The following is a 19,693-nucleotide window of genomic DNA, read 5'->3' as shown; positions in this document are numbered from 1 at the left end:
AATATCATTCTTTTTATGTTAATATTTTCTTTTATTACATTTATCAATTCTTTCTTTTCCTAGTGTATGCACACCCTATCCCGGAGCAATACTCTTATTCCTATTGATCTCGAAATTGAACATACTCTATATAGGATCATGAGAGAAAAGATGGCCGCAATTAACAACAAAACCCAACAGCCCGAGGACAACCAACGTCAAAATGGATGAGACAATAATACCCAATCTATGATAGAGATCTTAGCTCCACATCAACCTCAAAACCAGAATTACATTGTAGCTTCAACCATTCTGACCAACACATACGAAATTAAGACACGCATGATCCAACTCATAAAAAAAAGTGGACAGTTTGAAGGAGAGCTTCATGAGAATCCAAATGAACATCTAGATAAATTTCTAATGTGTGTCGACACTTCTCTGAAAAACGATGTTCCAATCGATGCCATTCGTCTAAAAAGTTTTTTCCTTTTTCTTTGACAGCACAAGCATTGAAATGATTGCGGTCCTTGGGAGAAGGATCGATCTCTATATGGGAGGGGCTAAAAAAGGAGTTCCTTTCCTACTACTTACCGCCTTCCAAGTGGGTTATGTTGCGGAACAAATTGCGAGGCCCTTCATACGACCTGGGCTAGATTCAGACATTTGCTTTGGAATTTTCTGCATCGCAACATTCCCAAACAAGTCATAGTAAGTACTTTCTATCATGGTTTTACTCCTACTAGCTGTACAACCATAGATTCTACGATAGGTGAAGACTTGTTTAGAAAGTCAACAAGTGATGCCTATGACCTAATCAACAAGCTTGCTAGGTAGAGTGTCCAATGGAAAGAAGACTGGCTCGCTGGACCATCGATATATCAAACATTCACCATGGAGTACGGGGCTCTAAAGAACTCCATGGTGGAGATGAATCAAAAGATAAATGCCTTAATGGCACAAATGAGCCTCAGTAAAAATCCACAGGTCTTGAAGTGCCTTCATTGTGGTGGTAATCATTATGGAAGCGATTGTCAAGCCAGTAGTCCATTTGCTGGTGACGTCGAAAGTGTAAGTTACGTAGGAGGACCAAATGTACAATTATAATCAAAACTCCTACTCAAACCCACACCACCACTAACAATAACAATGATAATAACAGATGGATGCCTCAACACTAACACCCTAACTTATCGCACGAAAATAATCACAATGTGTTGAAGCCCTCATCCGATTTTAATCATGAATAGAAGGAGCGAGGGATAAATCATATTAATAATCATAATATGTTGAAGCCCCCCATTCGGTTCTTCCACAGGTATTGATCTTTTTTGGGGTTCTATACGGAAGGTTAATTCTCCTTCAAAATTTATTCACACTGTTTGGAATGCAGCTAATAATGTATTGTCTTGTTATGAAAATATCTTGAGGAAATAAATTATTTTGAACGGTTATTATGCTCAAACTTTAATACACATTTTTAAAGATTGCACAGGAACGAGATCATACTGTAGACATGCGATTCTATTATATCTTATCTATAGTGGTTTTCTACTATGTTGAAATCATTACCAAAGGTGGAGTTTGTGGTTTTTTGTGGTTTGATTGATTATATTTGGTTTGAGAGAAATCATATTATTCATGGAAAAAGACGGTTTGGGAAAATTAAAAATGTGGCAACAGTAAGAAATTTGGTGCATTGGTTTTCTGATGGTTCAAGGGGGGGGGGGGGGGGCGGGGGGTTGGTGTTGGGTGGGGCGCCTGAATGGATTTCATTTCTTAAGAGTTTTTCAAAATCGGACTCCATTTCCCTTGTGCTAGTTATGTCCATCCTCTACTTTGACTTTGAGTCTTTCATTATGTACGACTCAATTGGAAATGTTAGGGGAGATGGCTTTATTTATCCGAAAGTAGCTGCTACTGCTATAAAGGAGCTAAATTCATTTCTGGCAGAGTCGGTTGCTGGTGCAGCATGTATAGGTCTCCTAGGCAAGGATGCATGTGCTGCTTGTCATGTGAATGCAACAATGGTAAGGGAGTCTGGTTCGATAGTGCATGTTGCATGGCTTGCGATTCGGCAAACTGATGTATGTTTTATTTGGAGTGGTGCTGCTCGGATGGGAATAATTTCTGATTGTAGATTTTGGTTGCCTCCTGGTTCAAGTTCTTATAAACTCAGTTGCAATGCTGCTTTCTCGGTTAGAACATATGCTGGCTCTTTTGGCATGATGGTTAGGAATTATAATAAGTATGTTTCAATGTCTGGTGGGGGTCCATTTGGTTCCATAATTTTGGTTCTACACGTGGAGTTATTAGCGATTCTCTTCTTATTACATGTTGTTCGTGATTGTGGTTATCAAGTGATAAAGGTTGCTTCTGATACAGTTTCTGCGATCTAATTGTTTAAAGGAGATAACTGGTTGGGTGTACTTTTAGGTGATATTTTTGAGGTGGCACGTGCCTTTGTGTCAATTGAATTCGTGCATGAGAGACAACAAGTGAACACTGTTGCATATAATTTAGTTGCTTGGACACACTCTCTTTCTCATATCGAAATTCTCACTGAAGATTTCCCTGTTTGTGTTTCTTCTTATATTCAGAATTATGTTGCCACTTGCTCCGTAATAGAAGTTTCGGTTTACAAAAAAAAAGAAAAAAAAAATCCTGAAAATCTCATTCACCCCACTACTCCTAACATTTTTTTACAATCTAATTACTCTTCTTCGATTAATTCTTGAAAGGCTCAAGCACTTTTTCTTGTTGATATTTAACTAAGGTCGACAAAAGAATTCAGGATAAATTACATCTATGACCACTGAACTTTACCAATTTTAACATTATAGTCATTTCATAAAAAAAAACACATTTTTTATTTTCCAAAATCACATTTTTGGAGTTTTCTCTCTCTAAAAATTTACTCATTCTCTCCTAACCAAACAATGCCTAAATGACCATTGTAACTTTTTGAATTTTTTATTTTCAGACCGTCAATGGTCGTTTTGAGGTATTAAGTGCACTGTTATTAAAAAGTGTAAAGTTTAGTGATCATATCGTTAAGAATTAAAGTTCAGTAGTTACAATATTAAAATAGATAAGATTGAGTGATCATGCGTTTAATTTATCCAAAGAATTAAAGAATGGACAAAATGTATATTTAATTTTAGTTAATTATTGAATTAAAATGGAATGATTTTAGTTGTAAAAGTTGGTGAATGCAAGATGATGAGGTGGCAAGTGACAAAAATGGCCTAATATAATACTAATATTTATATGTTGGACTAAATCCAATATGTTTTGGGTGGAATCAACACCATAAACATTTATGTCTCATTAAATATATACTTATTTTGAAATTATGTTAGTTACTACATTTATAGGGTGATGCAAAGGATCCAACTAACTAATTTTGTGGTTCAAATCATGATTAATTCTATTGTCATCTAATATAATTGACAGTTGATCCACAATCTAAGAAAAGGGCATTAATTTGTGAGAAAAAAAAAATTTATATAATTTTTTGGATTAAAAATAGGTAAATCACAAAACTACATAGTGGAAGAGACCCATTTATATATTTAGACCCATTCTTATACATGCAATACAAATAGACTTTTCCACTTCTATAATACCCATAACATCTCTTTTTCTCCCTAACCCTTCTCATTCTTCCTCCTATTACGAACGACGACGATTTGTGAACGGAAAAAACATCCGACGCGAATGGGTAAAATGGAAAAGAATGACCATAATAAACCGAAATCGAAGGTATGTTCCTCCCCATGTGAGTTTGTTTTCTTCTACTTAATTTCGGTTAAGTTTAGGGTTTATACATGGACTTATTGTGATATGTTTGTTTATGCTTAGGTATTAGTGTTTACTAGCTATATTGGTGATTTTCGAACTAATTTACGTTGTATATGTGTGAATCATGCTTAGTCGGACTAATTTGTGTTGTTTTCTGGCACTGAGAACTGGTTTTCGATAGTTCATATTTTTTGAATGCGGTTCACATTTCATAAAATGCGAACATATAAGCATAAACCCTATTCGCATATCGATGGAATGCGATCGCTCTGTGGATTTACAAATAGATAAACCCTCATCACATTTTGATGAAATGTGATCATTATGCATATATGTGAATAGTTAAAACTATAATGAGATAGTCGCATTTCACTAAAAGGCGATGTGGATGCATTGAACGCAAATCACATTTGGTAGTCTGTTTCGCATTTACATAAAAAGAAATGAGTTATGTATCAAAATTTAGTGACATGTGAATGGTATGAAATTGGCTTAACTGTAATTTTACTGTGTGAAATGCAATTATAGGTTCCATTTATCAAAATAAAGGCGAAAAAGCAAATAGTGGTGTTAAATTTAAATACCATTGGAGTTTGGGTACAAAAGGAACAATAACAATAAGAGGAGACCTTGAAGTGATGATGGACTTACAAAACATATTTACGCGTTCACAAATTAAGACTTTCAAAACTAGATGTTTCAGACATATGACAGATTTGGGTAACTTCACCTGCTCTAGCGCCTTTATTTATACATTGTTATAGAGAGAGGTTGTGAAATCGATGGATAGAGAAATGTGGTTTTCTATCCGAAGAGTTGAATTGAGAATAAATGATTAGGAATACAGACATGCCAACTCGCGATTTGGTGGTTTACGTTGAGTTTATGAAGAGCATTAATGAGCTTGAGAAAAGAGAAATATTGAAGAAGTACTTCAACATGGTAGATCCCATAGCTCATAGTGATATGTTTCGAGTGTTCATAGAAATGGATTAGAGTCATGTGAATGACGGTGAAGCCATTAGTATGGGAATGTTGTATTTCATGCATCATTGTCTACTTACCACTAAGAAATCACAGTTGGTGAATATAGACTGGATAGTCCTTACTAACACTATGCCATTTTCCCTTTCACATGACACAATGTACATCACAGACATTTGTTTTCGTGTCATCTGAATATTTTTCGTGACAGTATTTTAACATTATGTCATCTAAATGCGTAATAAAAAAACGCGCTCGATTCTCAAATGACATTACGATTACACACTAATGTCATCCAAAGAAAATGCGCATTTTCGTTAAATTTGATGCGCTCAACAGATGACACCTCTAATAAATGAATGTCAGTATATGCCGAAAACAAAAAAGCGGCAAATGAAATTTCACTTACGTGGCCATATACCAAATTTTAGGCGCTCTATCGTTTGACTGAAATTTCAGCTGATATATAAACCCTCTATCTAATCCCAAACCCCAGTTTAGGTTATGCAAGCTTCATCCCTCTCTATCTCCATGGTTGATTTCAACATGCAATCACTAGGAGTGAGCTCGAAACACGGTACTGGTAAGCCATATTTTCTTCCTTTTTAGATGTATTAGAGTTTCATTGTTCCTTACTCTATCTTTTCCTCATCCAATTTACTTTTGTGTATGTCGATTTCCGCAGCTGGAATAAGGATCTAGTGATTTTCAGACCTATCGTTGAAAGGTTTAGATCTCTCTCTTAGCTACAATGATTTTATTCTATTCAGATTCACTGCTGAAAAGCTTAGGTCTTTATCTTTTTTAACCTAGGGCAATACAGTGCCTGATGTTGAAGATGGTATGAACTCATCTGATTCCTTTTTATTTGAACATAATATTTGCAGGGATAGTAAGAATGCTTCAGTACATGGGAAGGCTGACTGAAGAGATTGTTAATCGATTCATACCTTTAGCATATGGGAAGATTTCTTTAACTTAATGAATATATATTAATGTTATATTGGTTTGAACTTATTGGTTGCATGCATGATGTTGTTGTGGGTGGTGCTGCTGAGATAGGTTTACAATATATCTTCCACTTGGCTTGTTATCTGAATGAGTATGTGTATGTATATGAAGCAGGTTGGCTTGTTCATGCTTGATGTTCTGCTTAGGAAGCTAGAAGTGATTGAGTATGTTTGATGTACTGTTTAGGAACCTAGAACTCATTGATTTAGGAAACTAGCTTGATTTAGTATATATATTGTTATGTGGGTTTGAAATGAATGATTACATATATGTATTATGTTGTGGGTGATGATGAAGTGATTGGTATGAACTGATTAGTTAGATATACCTGTTTAGGAAGCTATGACTCATAGAGTTTATCTATGAATGATCATTAGGAATACTCTAAAGCTTTGGATGTTCATTGTGATTGGTAATACTCTTACACCTATGAGTTATACTGCTAGAAGTGATTGATATGTGTATGTCTATGAAACATGTTTATGTTTGATGTTCTGTTTAGGAAGCTAGACTGATTGAGTATGTGTACGAATGTTCATTTGGGCATGTAGCTGATTAGTTACATGTATGATGTTGTTGTGATTGGCCATACTATTATGCTATAATGTTCATTGAGTGAAATAATGTTCATGCCTACAACATATGGTTTATGAAGCATAGTCATATGGTCAACCTAAATCTCCATTACTATGTATCATATCACTTGGCTTGTTATGCTTATAGAAAAGTATTTAACATGGTGATGTAGTTGTATGATTCTAACAACACAAGTTTATGACTAAGCTTGTGGTAACAGTATCATACACTTCATCACCATGCTAACTTCATCATGAACTATACAATCCAAGTGGCAGGTACATAGTGGATTTATGATGCTATGAGTACAAGTTTTAGACATGCACGAATAAGTTGTCTATTTGTTATAGCATGTTAGGCATACTCTTAAAGCTGAAAATGTTATGAATAAGTAAGGAATAGACATGCACGGATAAGTTGTCTACTTGATATTCTGTTTAGGAAGCTAGACTGTTGAGTATGCGTATGAATATTCATTGGGCATGTAGCTGATTAGGCATACTCTTAAAGCTGAAAATGTTATGAACTCACCTGATTTCTTTTTATTTTAACATGAGTTATGCTGATGAGATAAGTTTACAATATACCTTCCACTTGGATTGTTATCTGATTGAAACCATTCAGAATGGTGATGGGTTTTCGATGCTATCAGCATAAGTTATGAACTTGTGGCTAGAGCATCGCAGACTTCATCACCGTGCTCACTTTTCAGCGAGTACAATCCAAGTGGCAAGTATATTGTAAAGGGTTATTTATGTGCATTGCTATAAATGTTCATTTTGGCATGTAGATATGAATGTCCATTGTGATATGAGAATAATCTTATACCTACGAGCTGTACTGTATGTGTATGTCTATGTATGAATGTTCATTGGGCATGTAGCTGATTAGTTACATGTATGATGTTGTTGTGACTGTCCATACTCTTATGCTATGAATGTTGATTGAGTATGTGAAATAGTGTTCATGCCTACAACATATGGTTTGTGAAGCATAGTCATATGGTCAACCTAATGCTCCATTACTATGTATCAAGTCACTTGGCTTGTTATGCTTATGGAAAAGTATTTCACATGGTGATGTATTGTACGATCCTAACAACACGAGTTTATGACTAAGCTTGTGGTGACAGTATCGTTCACTTCATCACCGTGCTCACTTCATCATGAACTGTACAATCCAAGTGGCAGGTACATAGTGGTGGCTTTATGATGCTATCAGCACAAGTTTTATATCAATTTAGGAATAGACATAAACGAATAAGTTGACTAGTTATAACATGTTATGTGTCACTTGAATATACATATGTCTACTTTTTTTTTGAAGAATACATATGTCTACTTGAATAAGTTGTCTACTTTGTATTGCCTATCAAAAAAGGATAACGTGCAAGGGGGGCATTATGATGTGACGTGCGAATAGCGTACAAGGGGGGCGTGATGCGCGAATAGCAACAAAGGAGATTTGGATGCTAAAGAAACACTGGAGCTGGATGGTGTCAAGTATTGGAGAGGCATGGAGCCAACATTGAAGATCAGATTGATTACCAAGTAGATTTGTAATCAGTAATCATTCTGTTCTTCAAAAACGGCTCTATGCCCATCTAGTAGTCCACACCATCCAGCTCAGTGTTTCTTTGACATCCAAATCTCCTTTCTATTCGCATATCACACCCCCTTGCATGTGTATGATGTGCAGATGGTAACCAAGGATATCTGGATGCTGAACAACCATTAGAGTTGGATGGTGTCGAATACTGGCGAGGCATGAAGCCAACATTGAAGATCAGATTGATTACCAAGTATATTTGTAATCAGTAATCATTCTGTTCTTCAAGATTGGCTTTATGCCCATCCAGTAGTTCACTCCATCCAACTCAATGTTTGTTTAGCATCCAAATCTCATTGCTATTCGCACATCACGCCCCCCCTTGTACGCTATTCGCACGTCACATCATCATGCCCCCCTTGCTTGCTATTTGCACATCATCATTCCCCTGCATGCTCTTTAGTCCATCTCTTGGCAGTTGCTACATAACCTACCCTGTTGCTGATGTATCATTCAACAATTCGCTCTCGGTCAGGAAATGGCCCCTCAATGAAGGGCTCTATCAACAGTCCATAAATATTCCACAGCAGCTATAAAATGCATAGATAAATTAAATTAGACCCCAAACATGAATATATAAATTAGACCCCAAACATAGGCAAATGCATAGATTTATAGCATCATCTTACCGTGGCAATAGGATAAGAATGGCGATCAAGTAGCTGGGGTATAGATACATGCCCGAAGGGACTGATATTAGGATGATAAATTTTGGTCCTGAATATGAGATGCAAACAATAGTAATGTCATGAGTGTATTTGCATATATATGAACTGATTTCTGTGTGTTAATAAATTCATGCATGTTCTTAAAACTGGAGGTGTGGAGGGGAAATCGACAGAGAAGTCGATGTGGACTATGAATACACCTCCTTCATAAGGGGTGTTTGGAGGGCCCTTCATCACGGTAATCCATTACCGACGGTCAGGACCTGCATATATATTGACAAGCCACATGGGTGCCTCAGACCGGAGTAGGAAAATCTGCAACTCAACACAACGATAGAGGTTCCTTATACGTCTATCCATGCTTGATATAACTAGAGTAAGTATAGTGTTGGGTGGACTCTTCAGAATTGTTAAAAGTTTCATATTTATAATGTGGGTGGGTAAGTGAAGGGTTTCAGAAGGGAGAAAGGGTAAAACGAGATTAATTAGGTCTATCTGTATACGGTACGTAATTAATGGGCATCATTTGGTTTTGCAGATATCAAGACTTGGGAATTCTAGGCAATAATGACTTAGATATGCATGCATTGGATTTGGCTTCCAATCAACACCACCACGCCTCTTGAAAGATTGACATATTGATAGATTTGGAGATGTACATTGCTTATTGTTTTTACCTTATTACATTCAAAAATTTGTCTAGTTCAAATGTAAACAGATTATGAGCATTAGTCTCCAATAAATTTAAAATCATTGATATACAGAAATTTGTGTTCATTTGATTACTGTTCATTACCAGATTCATTCGAAGAAGAAGGCAAAGAGTGACATTTACGTTTAAAAAAATATAATCTAAACAACAATAAAAAGACATTAAAATAAAAGAATCTGTCATCTAAAATAAATCTATTGACATGATTGATTAAGACCTATGCCATCTGATACAAGTTATAACGACAGAAATTATTATAAAAACTGTCACCGCGAATACCAATATGACAATTTTTCATATAGCTACTTGCCATTTTTAATTATTAGTATGGCATGTGATGATATTAAAGGTGATGTTAATAATAAAAAAGATGCATCGTAACAAGATTCATATGACAGTACGCAACTAGGCTGATGTCATGTATAGTATCTTCAAATGACAGAACCTAATCGTCGTCTGAAGGTGCAACAGACGGCAGTGAGCCCCATGATAGATTTATATCTCGCGGGACGATGGTTTTTAACCGTCGTTTGAAGAGGGTTTTAGCGTAGTGTGATTATCCTACACTATTTGATACGTTCTCGTGAGAGGAGGTAACTTGGTCTGAGACCTTCAAGACGATATCGATAGGTATCTCGAAACGAGAGGACGCAATTATGTCTAAAGAAAAGAGAGCTCTAGTTAAATATCAACTGGGTTTGCTCATGTAGCCCACATAAGATTGTAAATATTGTTGTTTATGAATTACAAAAATATTGTTTGGCTATTTGAGCTTTGGAAGGCATTAGAATCCTTCTACGTGAAGAAAGTAAATAGTCTTCCACCCCGCGTGCTTAGATCGAAGACTAACAAAGTCCCGACCTTTGAACAAGTACTTGACATTATAAAGGTGAGCATCTCTACTTGATATTGTCAAGGTGAGCATCTCTAATTTATCATTTGATAATCTATCTATTTGTACGATTCCACTCCTCTACGACCTGAAATTGTTATTGAAGATGCCGAGAAGTATACGACTTGGTATAATTTTCTTGTTGATTATATTGAGGGCCGTGATGTTGATTGTGATAAATTATTTGAGTCGTTTATTGATGCTGGGGTGAGGTTAAGGGTAAGGATCAAGATGGTGCTACAGATGATGGTAAGGGTAAGGATCAAAATGGTGCTAGGGATCAACATAATGATGATGAGAGAAATGATCAAGGTGATGGGACTGATGGTGAGAGTAAAGATCAAGATGGTGCTAAGAATCAACATGCTTATGATGAGAGAAATGCTCAAGATGGTGCTAAGAATCAACATGCTCATGATGAGAGAAATGCTCAAGATGGTGGGGCTGATAGGAAAGATGAAAATGTTAAGGGTGGGAAAAATACAACTTGGGCATATATGCCATTTCATGATGTGATAGCTTCGTTAGAATTAAATTTGCACAATTTCAAATGTTAATGTTAAATCTGTACTTCTTTTAAAATGTTAAGTCTAAATTTGGTTTTTATCCTTTTATTAATAGCGAGGAATGTTAGAAATAATGTTTGAGGAGTAACTATTGATTATAAAAAAGGTGATAAGAAAATTTATTTTGTGAAAATTTATCTTCCAATTTGTAAGTAGAAGAGATTTGGATAGAAATTAGAAAGTATTATCTAAAGATAAAAGATACAAATCTATCTAATTTTTCTAATTTTCTAAGCGGGAACGATTAGAATAGAAAGTAGAAAGTATTATCTTAAAGATAAGGGTAATTTTATTAATTTTCAATAGATATAGTAAAAAAAAAATATAAAATCTAATATAAAAACTGATCAATTTTTATATATATATATATATATATATATATATATATATATTAAGGGATAAGATATAAATATAGATTTATGGTTTCTGAACAAGTATTTATATATAAAATAACATCAATACAAATTTAATTTTTAAAAAATGTATTAGGTTTCGATAACGAAACATGACATTTTATTTATATTACTCTGTTAAGTTTTATCAATTGTAAGATTAAGGATTTCAACTTGAGATTGTTCCGTTAATCTCAAGCAAGAAACGGGCGGTTTTTGTTGGCAGGGGCACCAGAGGTTGCTATCGTTCAGTTCAGATATTCTTATTGAGATAATTCTATTACCTCCCGCGTCTTTATAGTTAAAATTCAAACAATTACATAAACAATTTCCACTTTTTCCATTACAATTATACAAACTACTACATATTATTCAATATCATAAACACATATGCCCATCAATTTCCAGGCACAGCCTTTTCATTATTGTGCTTGTACTTAAAAAACTTAGCACAACAAAGAAAGTAACCAAAGTTGATTATCCCTATCACTACTAATACCCAATACACATTATCCAACCTTGCATCATTAATATCATCCGGTAACCAATCCGAATTTGCTCGAACGATATCGATGAAAGCCGTGCTTAAATAGTAAGCAATCCCAACAATCAAAGAACTAACAGCAGTAGCTGTACTATGTAAAGAGGCTGGAAATTCTTGGTAATACAAAGCAACTTGTCCTGGAAAATAAAAAGCTTCCCCAATGCCAAGCAGTATCAACTGCGGAAATAGCCACACTGCCGACATTACATGCTTATCATTGTTCATCCCAAGCCTTCTTCTCTCCACCACAGCTGCTATAGCCATGGCCAATGCTGTTATAACATGTCCAATACCAAGTTTATGGAGAGGTGTTGGCACTTTTCGCCAGAAAAAGGGGAAAAACCGGTCGATTACGGTTAGAGAAGCAGATGAACTAATCAATGCCAAGACTAAAATAGTGCCTGCAGGGATTTTGAAATGGCCTAAGTGACGGTCCATGACTAGAGCTTGCAGGACGGTAAAACTACCTTGGACTAGTGCTACTTCAACGGCTACTAGTATACTGCTTGACCATATTGGGAATATTTTTATAAATGCCTTGAAATCTTCTACTTGCTGTACTGTACAAAGTCTCCATGGTTTTGCAATTGATCCGTCTGAATTATTGTCTCCTTCTTTTTCCATTGCTGCTTTATTCAGGAACCTGTTTTATTGCAAGTTAAATTTTGAATTCATTGAACAAGGAGTTTATGATAGTTACATTCAAATTTAAATGCTTAATAAAATCAGTATAACCATTTGCTTCCAGATTATTTCATTGGTTCATTAGTGGAAGCCGGAAAAGAGAGGGGCATCCGAGAATCTAAACTAACTTGGCATCCCCCGGAATACTAATAGATTATTTCTAACTATTTTAATAACATATCATTTAAACAAATTTAGAAATTATTGTAAACAAATTAAATGATCTCATCGAATAATAATCAGACGTATTAAGTTATAATTAAATGATTCCAGTGTTAATATGCTCCTCCAAAGTGCATCTACCCCACTTCTCTATTGATTGATTGATAGAAAATGCAAGGGATACTCAAGATAACGAATTAAAGAACGGTGGACAAAAGAATTAATTGTAAATTACTATCAATGGCAACATGCTAATCTATTAGCATTTTAAGCCTTTAGGCAAAAAGCATGATATATATATTTTTTTATTATTATTACTGTTTGATCTTTTATTTAAATTTTTTTGTTTATCACAGTAAGTCACTGTTTACTAAATTAGTAAACTGTCAACATCTAAATCTGTAAAAAAGACTTTATTAATTTCACGTGTATTTGAAGTTATTAAAAAAATATTTTTATACATTGAATTAATGTTTTTACAGTTTTCTATATCTACATTACACATCTAAAACTTTTTTTAAACAGTTAAAATTATAAATTTTGAATGCAATGAATAATACTTTTTTAACCAAATTTTATGTTCAAAATTGATTTTTTTTATCATTAAATGACTTAATGTCACAAAAAGTAAAATAAAAGATCAGAGACTTTAAAAGCATTTCCAAAAAACTTTTAATATATTCTATAAAAAGTAAATAATTAACACATATCCTTTCTACTAATAATTTTTATATTCACTATTTATTTATTATTTTATTATTAAAATTATTAATTATTCGTATATTTAACAAAAGTTTGGAGAAAAAGTCGTTAATAATAAATTATTAATAAAAAAATTAAGAAACAGAAAAACATACCTAAAACTGTCGGTTAATTGGGGAGGCAAATGGTGTTGATATGGGGTAGCATCAGTCTGATAGTACAAGTTCTGAACTTTGGTAGGCATATTTATCTTCCGAATAGAAGCAACTACTACTTGAGCTAAGCTTGTGAAAGGGCTTCCTTTTGGGTTATCATGGATGTAAAATCTGTTACCAGCTAGGAAAACAACTAGACCAATAAAACTAACTCCCGAACATATCCCATACCCAACTCCCCAACTAATGTTATCTTGTATATACACTATGCCTGTGAATGCTATCACTGAGAAGAAATACAAGGCAAAGAAAAACCAGTTGAAAAAACTAGCTTGATCTTTTTCTTTATCAAATTGGTTAGCTCCCATTGTTGATAACGTAAATCTAGATATTCCAAAACCAATACAACCCAGTACTAAATCTCCATATAATACTGCATACTGAAATTTTGATGGAGTCTGGCAAATAATTGATCCAGTTTGGCATGGTTTAGGCCTCAATGAATCAACTACTGATGTTAATGTTATAAGTAGTGTCCCCTGCATCCAAAGGATGTCAAATTATCACGAGACAACTCGACTGACTGACGTGACACGATATTATATAGACAAGAATTGAAGTTTTACCAGAAAAGAGATACAACAAGAAATGGCCACAACAGAGAAAGAACCCAAGAAAGAATCAGCAATAATGGCTCCAATTAGAGGGAAGAAATTGATTCCAGCATTAACCATATTGAATACTTGAGCAGCATCAATGCTTTTTACATTGAATTCTTCAATTAGATATACTAACAAGTTAGCTATCCATCCTCCACTGGCTAGTGTCAAGCAGGCCATGGTTCCTGCATAAAAGGTACTAAATTAAATCAATAGAAAGAAGGAAAGAAAGAAAGAAGGAGTAAATTGAGAAAGAGAACAAGTACCGAGGATGAAAGGGAAGGTTATCCAGTTGCCTTTTCTCTGTGTGTTAGAGCCTTCCATTTCTACTTCTAGCTCCATCATTTTTTGTTCTTGTCTATTTTAATTTTGTTCTTCAATGCTGTTGATATATATATATAGCACACTGATAGCCAATAGACTGTCCCACCAATAATTAATTCAATTAATTTATATATACTTTAGAATCGATGGCAACATAATAAAAAATGCAAAAACAAAACAATTTTACTTCTACGGTGATATAATTATAGCTTTGACATCTGTAAATTTATTTATAAGTACAAGGCTTTAACTTTTTGAAAATTTTTGATTCTCTTTAAAATTACATAATGTTTTATTAGCTATCTGGTGATTAAATCAATACATCCATAAAAGCATTATAGAGGTGTAAAAACTAAAAATTTAATTTGTTTTAAAGATTTAGAATTGCAAATTAAATCTTTATTTTTTTTTATTTTTGATTATTTTTATTAGATTTAAATAAATTGAAATATATATTATTTTAAATAAGTTTTGGAAGCTAATTGACCACTGTAAGTAAGTTCAGAAGATTAATTAGTTATTTTAAACAAATTTAGATGATCAATATATTATTTAAATAAATTGAGATGACTAACGAAACACTTTATAAATTTAAGAAGCTAATTAAGTTTCTGAGATAAATTCAGGGCTATAAATATATTAAGCCTAACTATGTAATCAGCAACATCGTTATCTTAAAAAAAAAAAGCCATTATCTTTACTGCACTTTACAATAGTATTATTGCTCGATAGTAACAAATAAAAGACATGCTTATATATGTGAATAATGAAGTTAAAATCTGTTAAAATCTGCTGCTGTAACACATCATTTTTTCTTTTAATGAGTGTATATATCTCTTTTATGTTTATACAACCGAGTATTGTAACTCCATTTACTAAAATTTAAAGGTGAGATTTTTTTATAATTGATGTAGATCCATGCTAAAAAAAAATATTAAAACCATCCGATTCTCCATGTACTATCCCATATTTTAATTATTAAAAATGATATCATAAATATATTAGAAAATTGATATATAAATGAAATTAATATAAATTCTAAATAGACGTCTCTCTTGATGAGTAGTCGTCTTCGTTCATGAACATATGTGTTCGTTCATGAATAGTCGTGTTAATTTGAGAACAGATATGTCCATTCAAGTTCTATATATATATATAGGATGGAGTTGTTAAATTTAACCGACTTTGAAAAAATTTACTCTACTCTTTGTACGTTGTTGTTTTTCTTGCTCCAGTGATAAAAAATGTACACTCGATAATAGTTCGCTTGCGTAATCTGATGTATGATCGTCAATAACGACGAAATCTGTCTTAAGAAGACCGCTAATATATGAATCAGATCTAAACTATGTTCTTTAATTTTTTTGTTTTTATTGTTAATATATATTTCTGTGTTTATTTCGTTTTTTTATTGAATCACATCTAACATAATATAATTTTTCTAAATGTGAATTGAGGATCATTCAAGTGACATGGAAGACCGAATGTTTAATATAAGAACTCACACACTACATATGAACAAATATGTGTGAGAGTCTTTTATTCGATATAGATACCCGGTATTTCTAATAATTTCTCTAACATGACACATATATAAGTAGAGTAAAGATTACAAGATTTATTACTCTGTTAATAAAAACCGAAAATTGATTGTAAATGTTTGGAGTAAATTAGCCAAACTTGATATTAGGAATACAATTGTACCATTTATATTTGGGAAAATTACAAAACTGGGCCAAATGGAAGGTCCATTTACATATTTAACCCATTTACTTAACTTATTATATATCTAAACTTTATTTTTGTGACTTTCACAAAAATACCTTAGCCTTTCATCTTCTCATTCCCCTTCCTCTTCCAAACGCACGATTTCCCTTCCCCTTCCTCTTCCAAATGCACGATTTCCCTTCCCCTTCCCAGTCTTCTCTTGAGATCGATCAAGATAAATTGATCGATCATGCAGCCCAGAAATTCGATTGGCCTTCGTCTGTCCCGATCAATGCGAAATTTCTCATGATTGGATTGAAAATGTGTAAGTCATCATAAAATCTTGTAGACTGCATCTAAGTCTTCTTTTCTGGGCTTCTCCATGAATTGTTGAAATTAGAGATGGTCCAGCTTCCACTGGTTCTTACAATGATCTTATTTACTGTGAATGCATTCTCTTTGATTTATAGGTCCATGGCAGGACGACTTTGCTTAAGACCGGAATGCTACCCCCGCTCTCTCATTGAAAGAGGAAGATACAGTGTGATCCGAACAAAGACTACGAAGTTCCACTCGCAAAGCCACCGCTGTTCTTCCTGGAACCATCGTTGTTCTTCCCGGAGCCATCGTTGCTCTTCTCAGATTTGCGAAGTATGCGAATTAGCAAATTTTGTTAAAAACACATCCAAACTTCGTATATGCTAAATAAAATCATCAACTAAACCAAATATTAGCTTCGCAGACTTCGCATATGCTAATTAAAATCATCAACTAAACATTGGCTTCGCATATGCTAACTAAAATCATCAACTAAACCAAACATTAGCTTCACATACTTCGCATATGCTAGAATCTGCAAAGTCAGACGGGAGGAAGACAGTCGCGCCGTAAAATTATAAACATATTGAGGGTATTATGGGAAAGTCACACAAAAACAATCTAAATATGTAGTAGATTGAGTAAAGGGGTTAAATATGTAAATGAGTCTCCGATTTGATCCAATTTTGTAATTTTCCCTTTATATTTATAAGGGATAAGTACAAAAAAAATGCATGTGGTTTACACGTTTTACAAACGTGAACCTGTGGTTTTTTTTTTTTACAAAAAGAGGTCTGTGCTAAACGTCGTTAGCAAACAGAGGTAAAATTTACTAACGGTGTTAAAATTCAAAGAGAAAATAGTTAATTTGGTCCTTATATTTATTTATTTTATAAATTAACCCCCCTAATTATCTAATTATCACAAATAAACTCCAAAATCAAAAATAAAAATAAAAAATACCATCTTCTCCATCCTTTTTAATTTTTTATTTTCCTTCTGCTTCTTCTTCTTCTTCTTCTCCTCTCTTCTTCCTCCTCTCTTTTCCTTTCTTCTTCTTCTTTTTTTAATTTTTTTTTGAAATTCCCGTTCTTCAACGTCTGGAATTTCCAGACGTTGAAGAATGTCTGGAATGTCTGAAATTTCTAGATTCCAGACATTCTTCAACGTCTTGAAGAACGTTTAGAATGTCTGGAATTTCCAGATTCCAGACGTGATTCATCATCACGTCTGGAAATTCCAGACGTTCTTCAATGGAAATTTCAAATTCAAAAAGAGAAAGAAGAAGAAGAAGAAGAAGAAGAGAGGGAGAAAGAAGAAGAGAGAGAAGAGACAGAAAGAAGAATGAAAATAAAAAATTAAAAAGGGATGGTGATGACTTGTGGAGAATTTTCGATAAGAATCCGTCTCTGTGGGGGCGTCGTTGGGTTCGACGGGGGGAAGCTCCGATGCCAAAGTCAGTATAGGAGAACAAGAGAGCAAACTGAATTGACAAAGGGTAAGTGAAAGTGTACCTTGATAGCCTGGGACATAGGCTATATATATAGTCATGAAGCTGTAACTTTCAGTAACTAGGAAGTCTCCATTAATGCTCCATTAATGGCGGTTACTGGTTTCCTTTAAGCAAGCCATTAGCTAATTGATAGCTTATTAATGGATTTTATTGCGGGATCGGCCCAACTGTTTCAATGGCGGGTTGAGTGTTTATAGGGATCCGCCTTCTAGGTTCGCCCGCGGATCCCTTGTGGTGGAACCTTGGTGATCCGCCCCTCGGATCTCTTTATTCAATACGCCGCGATATTCTGGCATCAAGTGATTAACACGTGGCGTTCGTAGGCGAATATCCCGTTTGATCTTTGGGATAATATCACAATGTTATCAGAAGCCCCTCCAAAGTTCCTTTAAAGTCCTTTAAGGCTTTTGAGCTTCTTCGCGCGCCGACATGATTACCTACATTAATGATCACTCTGTTTGATGCCAATCGATGGGTGACACGTGGTGTCAGGTGCATTGCTCGAGGAAAGAGAAAACGCCTTCTTCTTTTCCTCCCTATCTCTTTCTTCCTCATTTGCACTTCTCTTTCATTTCCTTTGCGCTTTCTTTGCCCAGAATTTTCCCGGAGTTTTAGAGTTTTTCGACACTTTTTACTTTCATGTAAGTTCATCTTCTTCATTCTATTTTTTCTGAATGTTTAGGAGTTCTTCGTCCTCCTCCGAATCGACTTTTGAACTTTTTAATTTGACCTCTTCGTCTGAAATCGTAGTTAGCTGGACTACTTCCTCATCGGAAAATTCTGATTCTTCCGTAGGTACAGTTAGCTCTAATTTAGATGAGTTGTGTAACTCGACGCGTAATAGTGGTTGAACTCGGTCGAGTAGAAAGAATCTTTCCGTTCCCATTACGGGTACTGTTCCGGCAATAGATTGTAGGCGATTTTCCGGGATGGTGGCTTCTTCTTCTGCCCCGCCTAGGAAAAAGACACCTCGTGCAGAGTCCACTCCCTCTCGCATGAGTGCTGCGGATCTAGCGGATCTGGCGAGTCGCTTCCCATGGATAAATAACTATGAGATCCAGTTGGCGGCTGCTCATCAACGACCCGCCTGTCCGCCAAGCGGATATCTGTCCGTATATTATAGTCATGTAGAAAGAGGGTTCCGACTACCTCTTCCAAAGATGATGGTGGACATACTTGCTTACTTTGACATTACTGCCAGCCAATTACATCCAAATGGCTGGTTAGATCTTGCTTTAGATTGCTACCTAGCTTCAAATTTAGGAGTAGTGTGCACCCCTCGTATCTTTCGATCTTTTCATAAACCGTCAAAGCGAAAGTCCGAGTCCTTCCTCACTTTTGCAAAGTTTGGAACGTATTCGCCGTTTAGCGATAAGATGTCCAACGTCCATTGCTGGGACGAAAAATTCTTCTATGTAAAGATAAACGAGGGCGAATCCATGGGCTTTCCATCGTTCTGGAATCCCAAACCTTTGCACATAGGGGGAGACATGCGTATATTGACGAATAGTGATGAGGTGGTAGCGGATCTCATGAAGAGTGTCAGGGCGGATGCCTGGACATACGCTGACGCTTTGGACTTCATGATGAACGACATTCCCTTGATTCGCTGGGAAGGGGACCAATTCATTTACTCAAAGTTTGCTCAATTTGATGAAGGTAACCTTGTTCTTTTCTTTAAACCTTGATTACTTTACTGTTCTCTTTGTCAGGGGTTTATCTAAGGCCAATCA

General features: G+C 34.8%; 1 protein-coding gene across 1 annotated transcript; it reads right to left on the bottom strand.

Annotated features, from left to right (window-relative positions):
* Nucleotides 1–11,529: 11,529 nt before the first annotated feature.
* On the bottom strand, nt 11,530–14,490 carry LOC136223662 (protein NRT1/ PTR FAMILY 2.6-like). Its single transcript, XM_066011775.1, has 4 exons — nt 14,365–14,490; nt 14,066–14,283; nt 13,440–13,978; nt 11,530–12,379 (listed from the first exon to the last, which is right to left on the bottom strand). The coding sequence occupies exons 1-4, from the start codon at nt 14,441–14,443 to the stop codon at nt 11,590–11,592; spliced, it is 1,626 nt and encodes a 541-aa protein (XP_065867847.1). The 5' UTR covers nt 14,444–14,490; the 3' UTR covers nt 11,530–11,589.
* Between the last annotated feature and the right edge of the window lie 5,203 nt (nt 14,491–19,693).

The sequence above is a fragment of the Euphorbia lathyris genome, chromosome 3 (genome assembly GCF_963576675.1).
Source record: "Euphorbia lathyris chromosome 3, ddEupLath1.1, whole genome shotgun sequence".
Taxonomy (NCBI): domain Eukaryota; kingdom Viridiplantae; phylum Streptophyta; class Magnoliopsida; order Malpighiales; family Euphorbiaceae; genus Euphorbia; species Euphorbia lathyris.
Note: the sequence above shows the minus strand (reverse complement) of the source record. Positions and strands in the feature narration are given on the sequence as shown.

Bases quoted from the DNA above. Each gene is read 5' to 3' on its own strand.
- LOC136223662 (XM_066011775.1), bottom strand. From the start codon at position 14,443: ATGATGGAGCTAGAAGTAGAAATGGAAGGCTCTAACACACAGAGAAAA. The intron at 14,284-14,364 runs GTACTTGTTCTC...CCTTTTATGCAG, and splicing joins AACCTTCCCTTTCATCCTCG to GAACCATGGCCTGCTTGACA. The intron at 13,979-14,065 runs GTAAAACTTCAA...CTTTGGATGCAG, and splicing joins CTTGTTGTATCTCTTTTCTG to GGGACACTACTTATAACATT.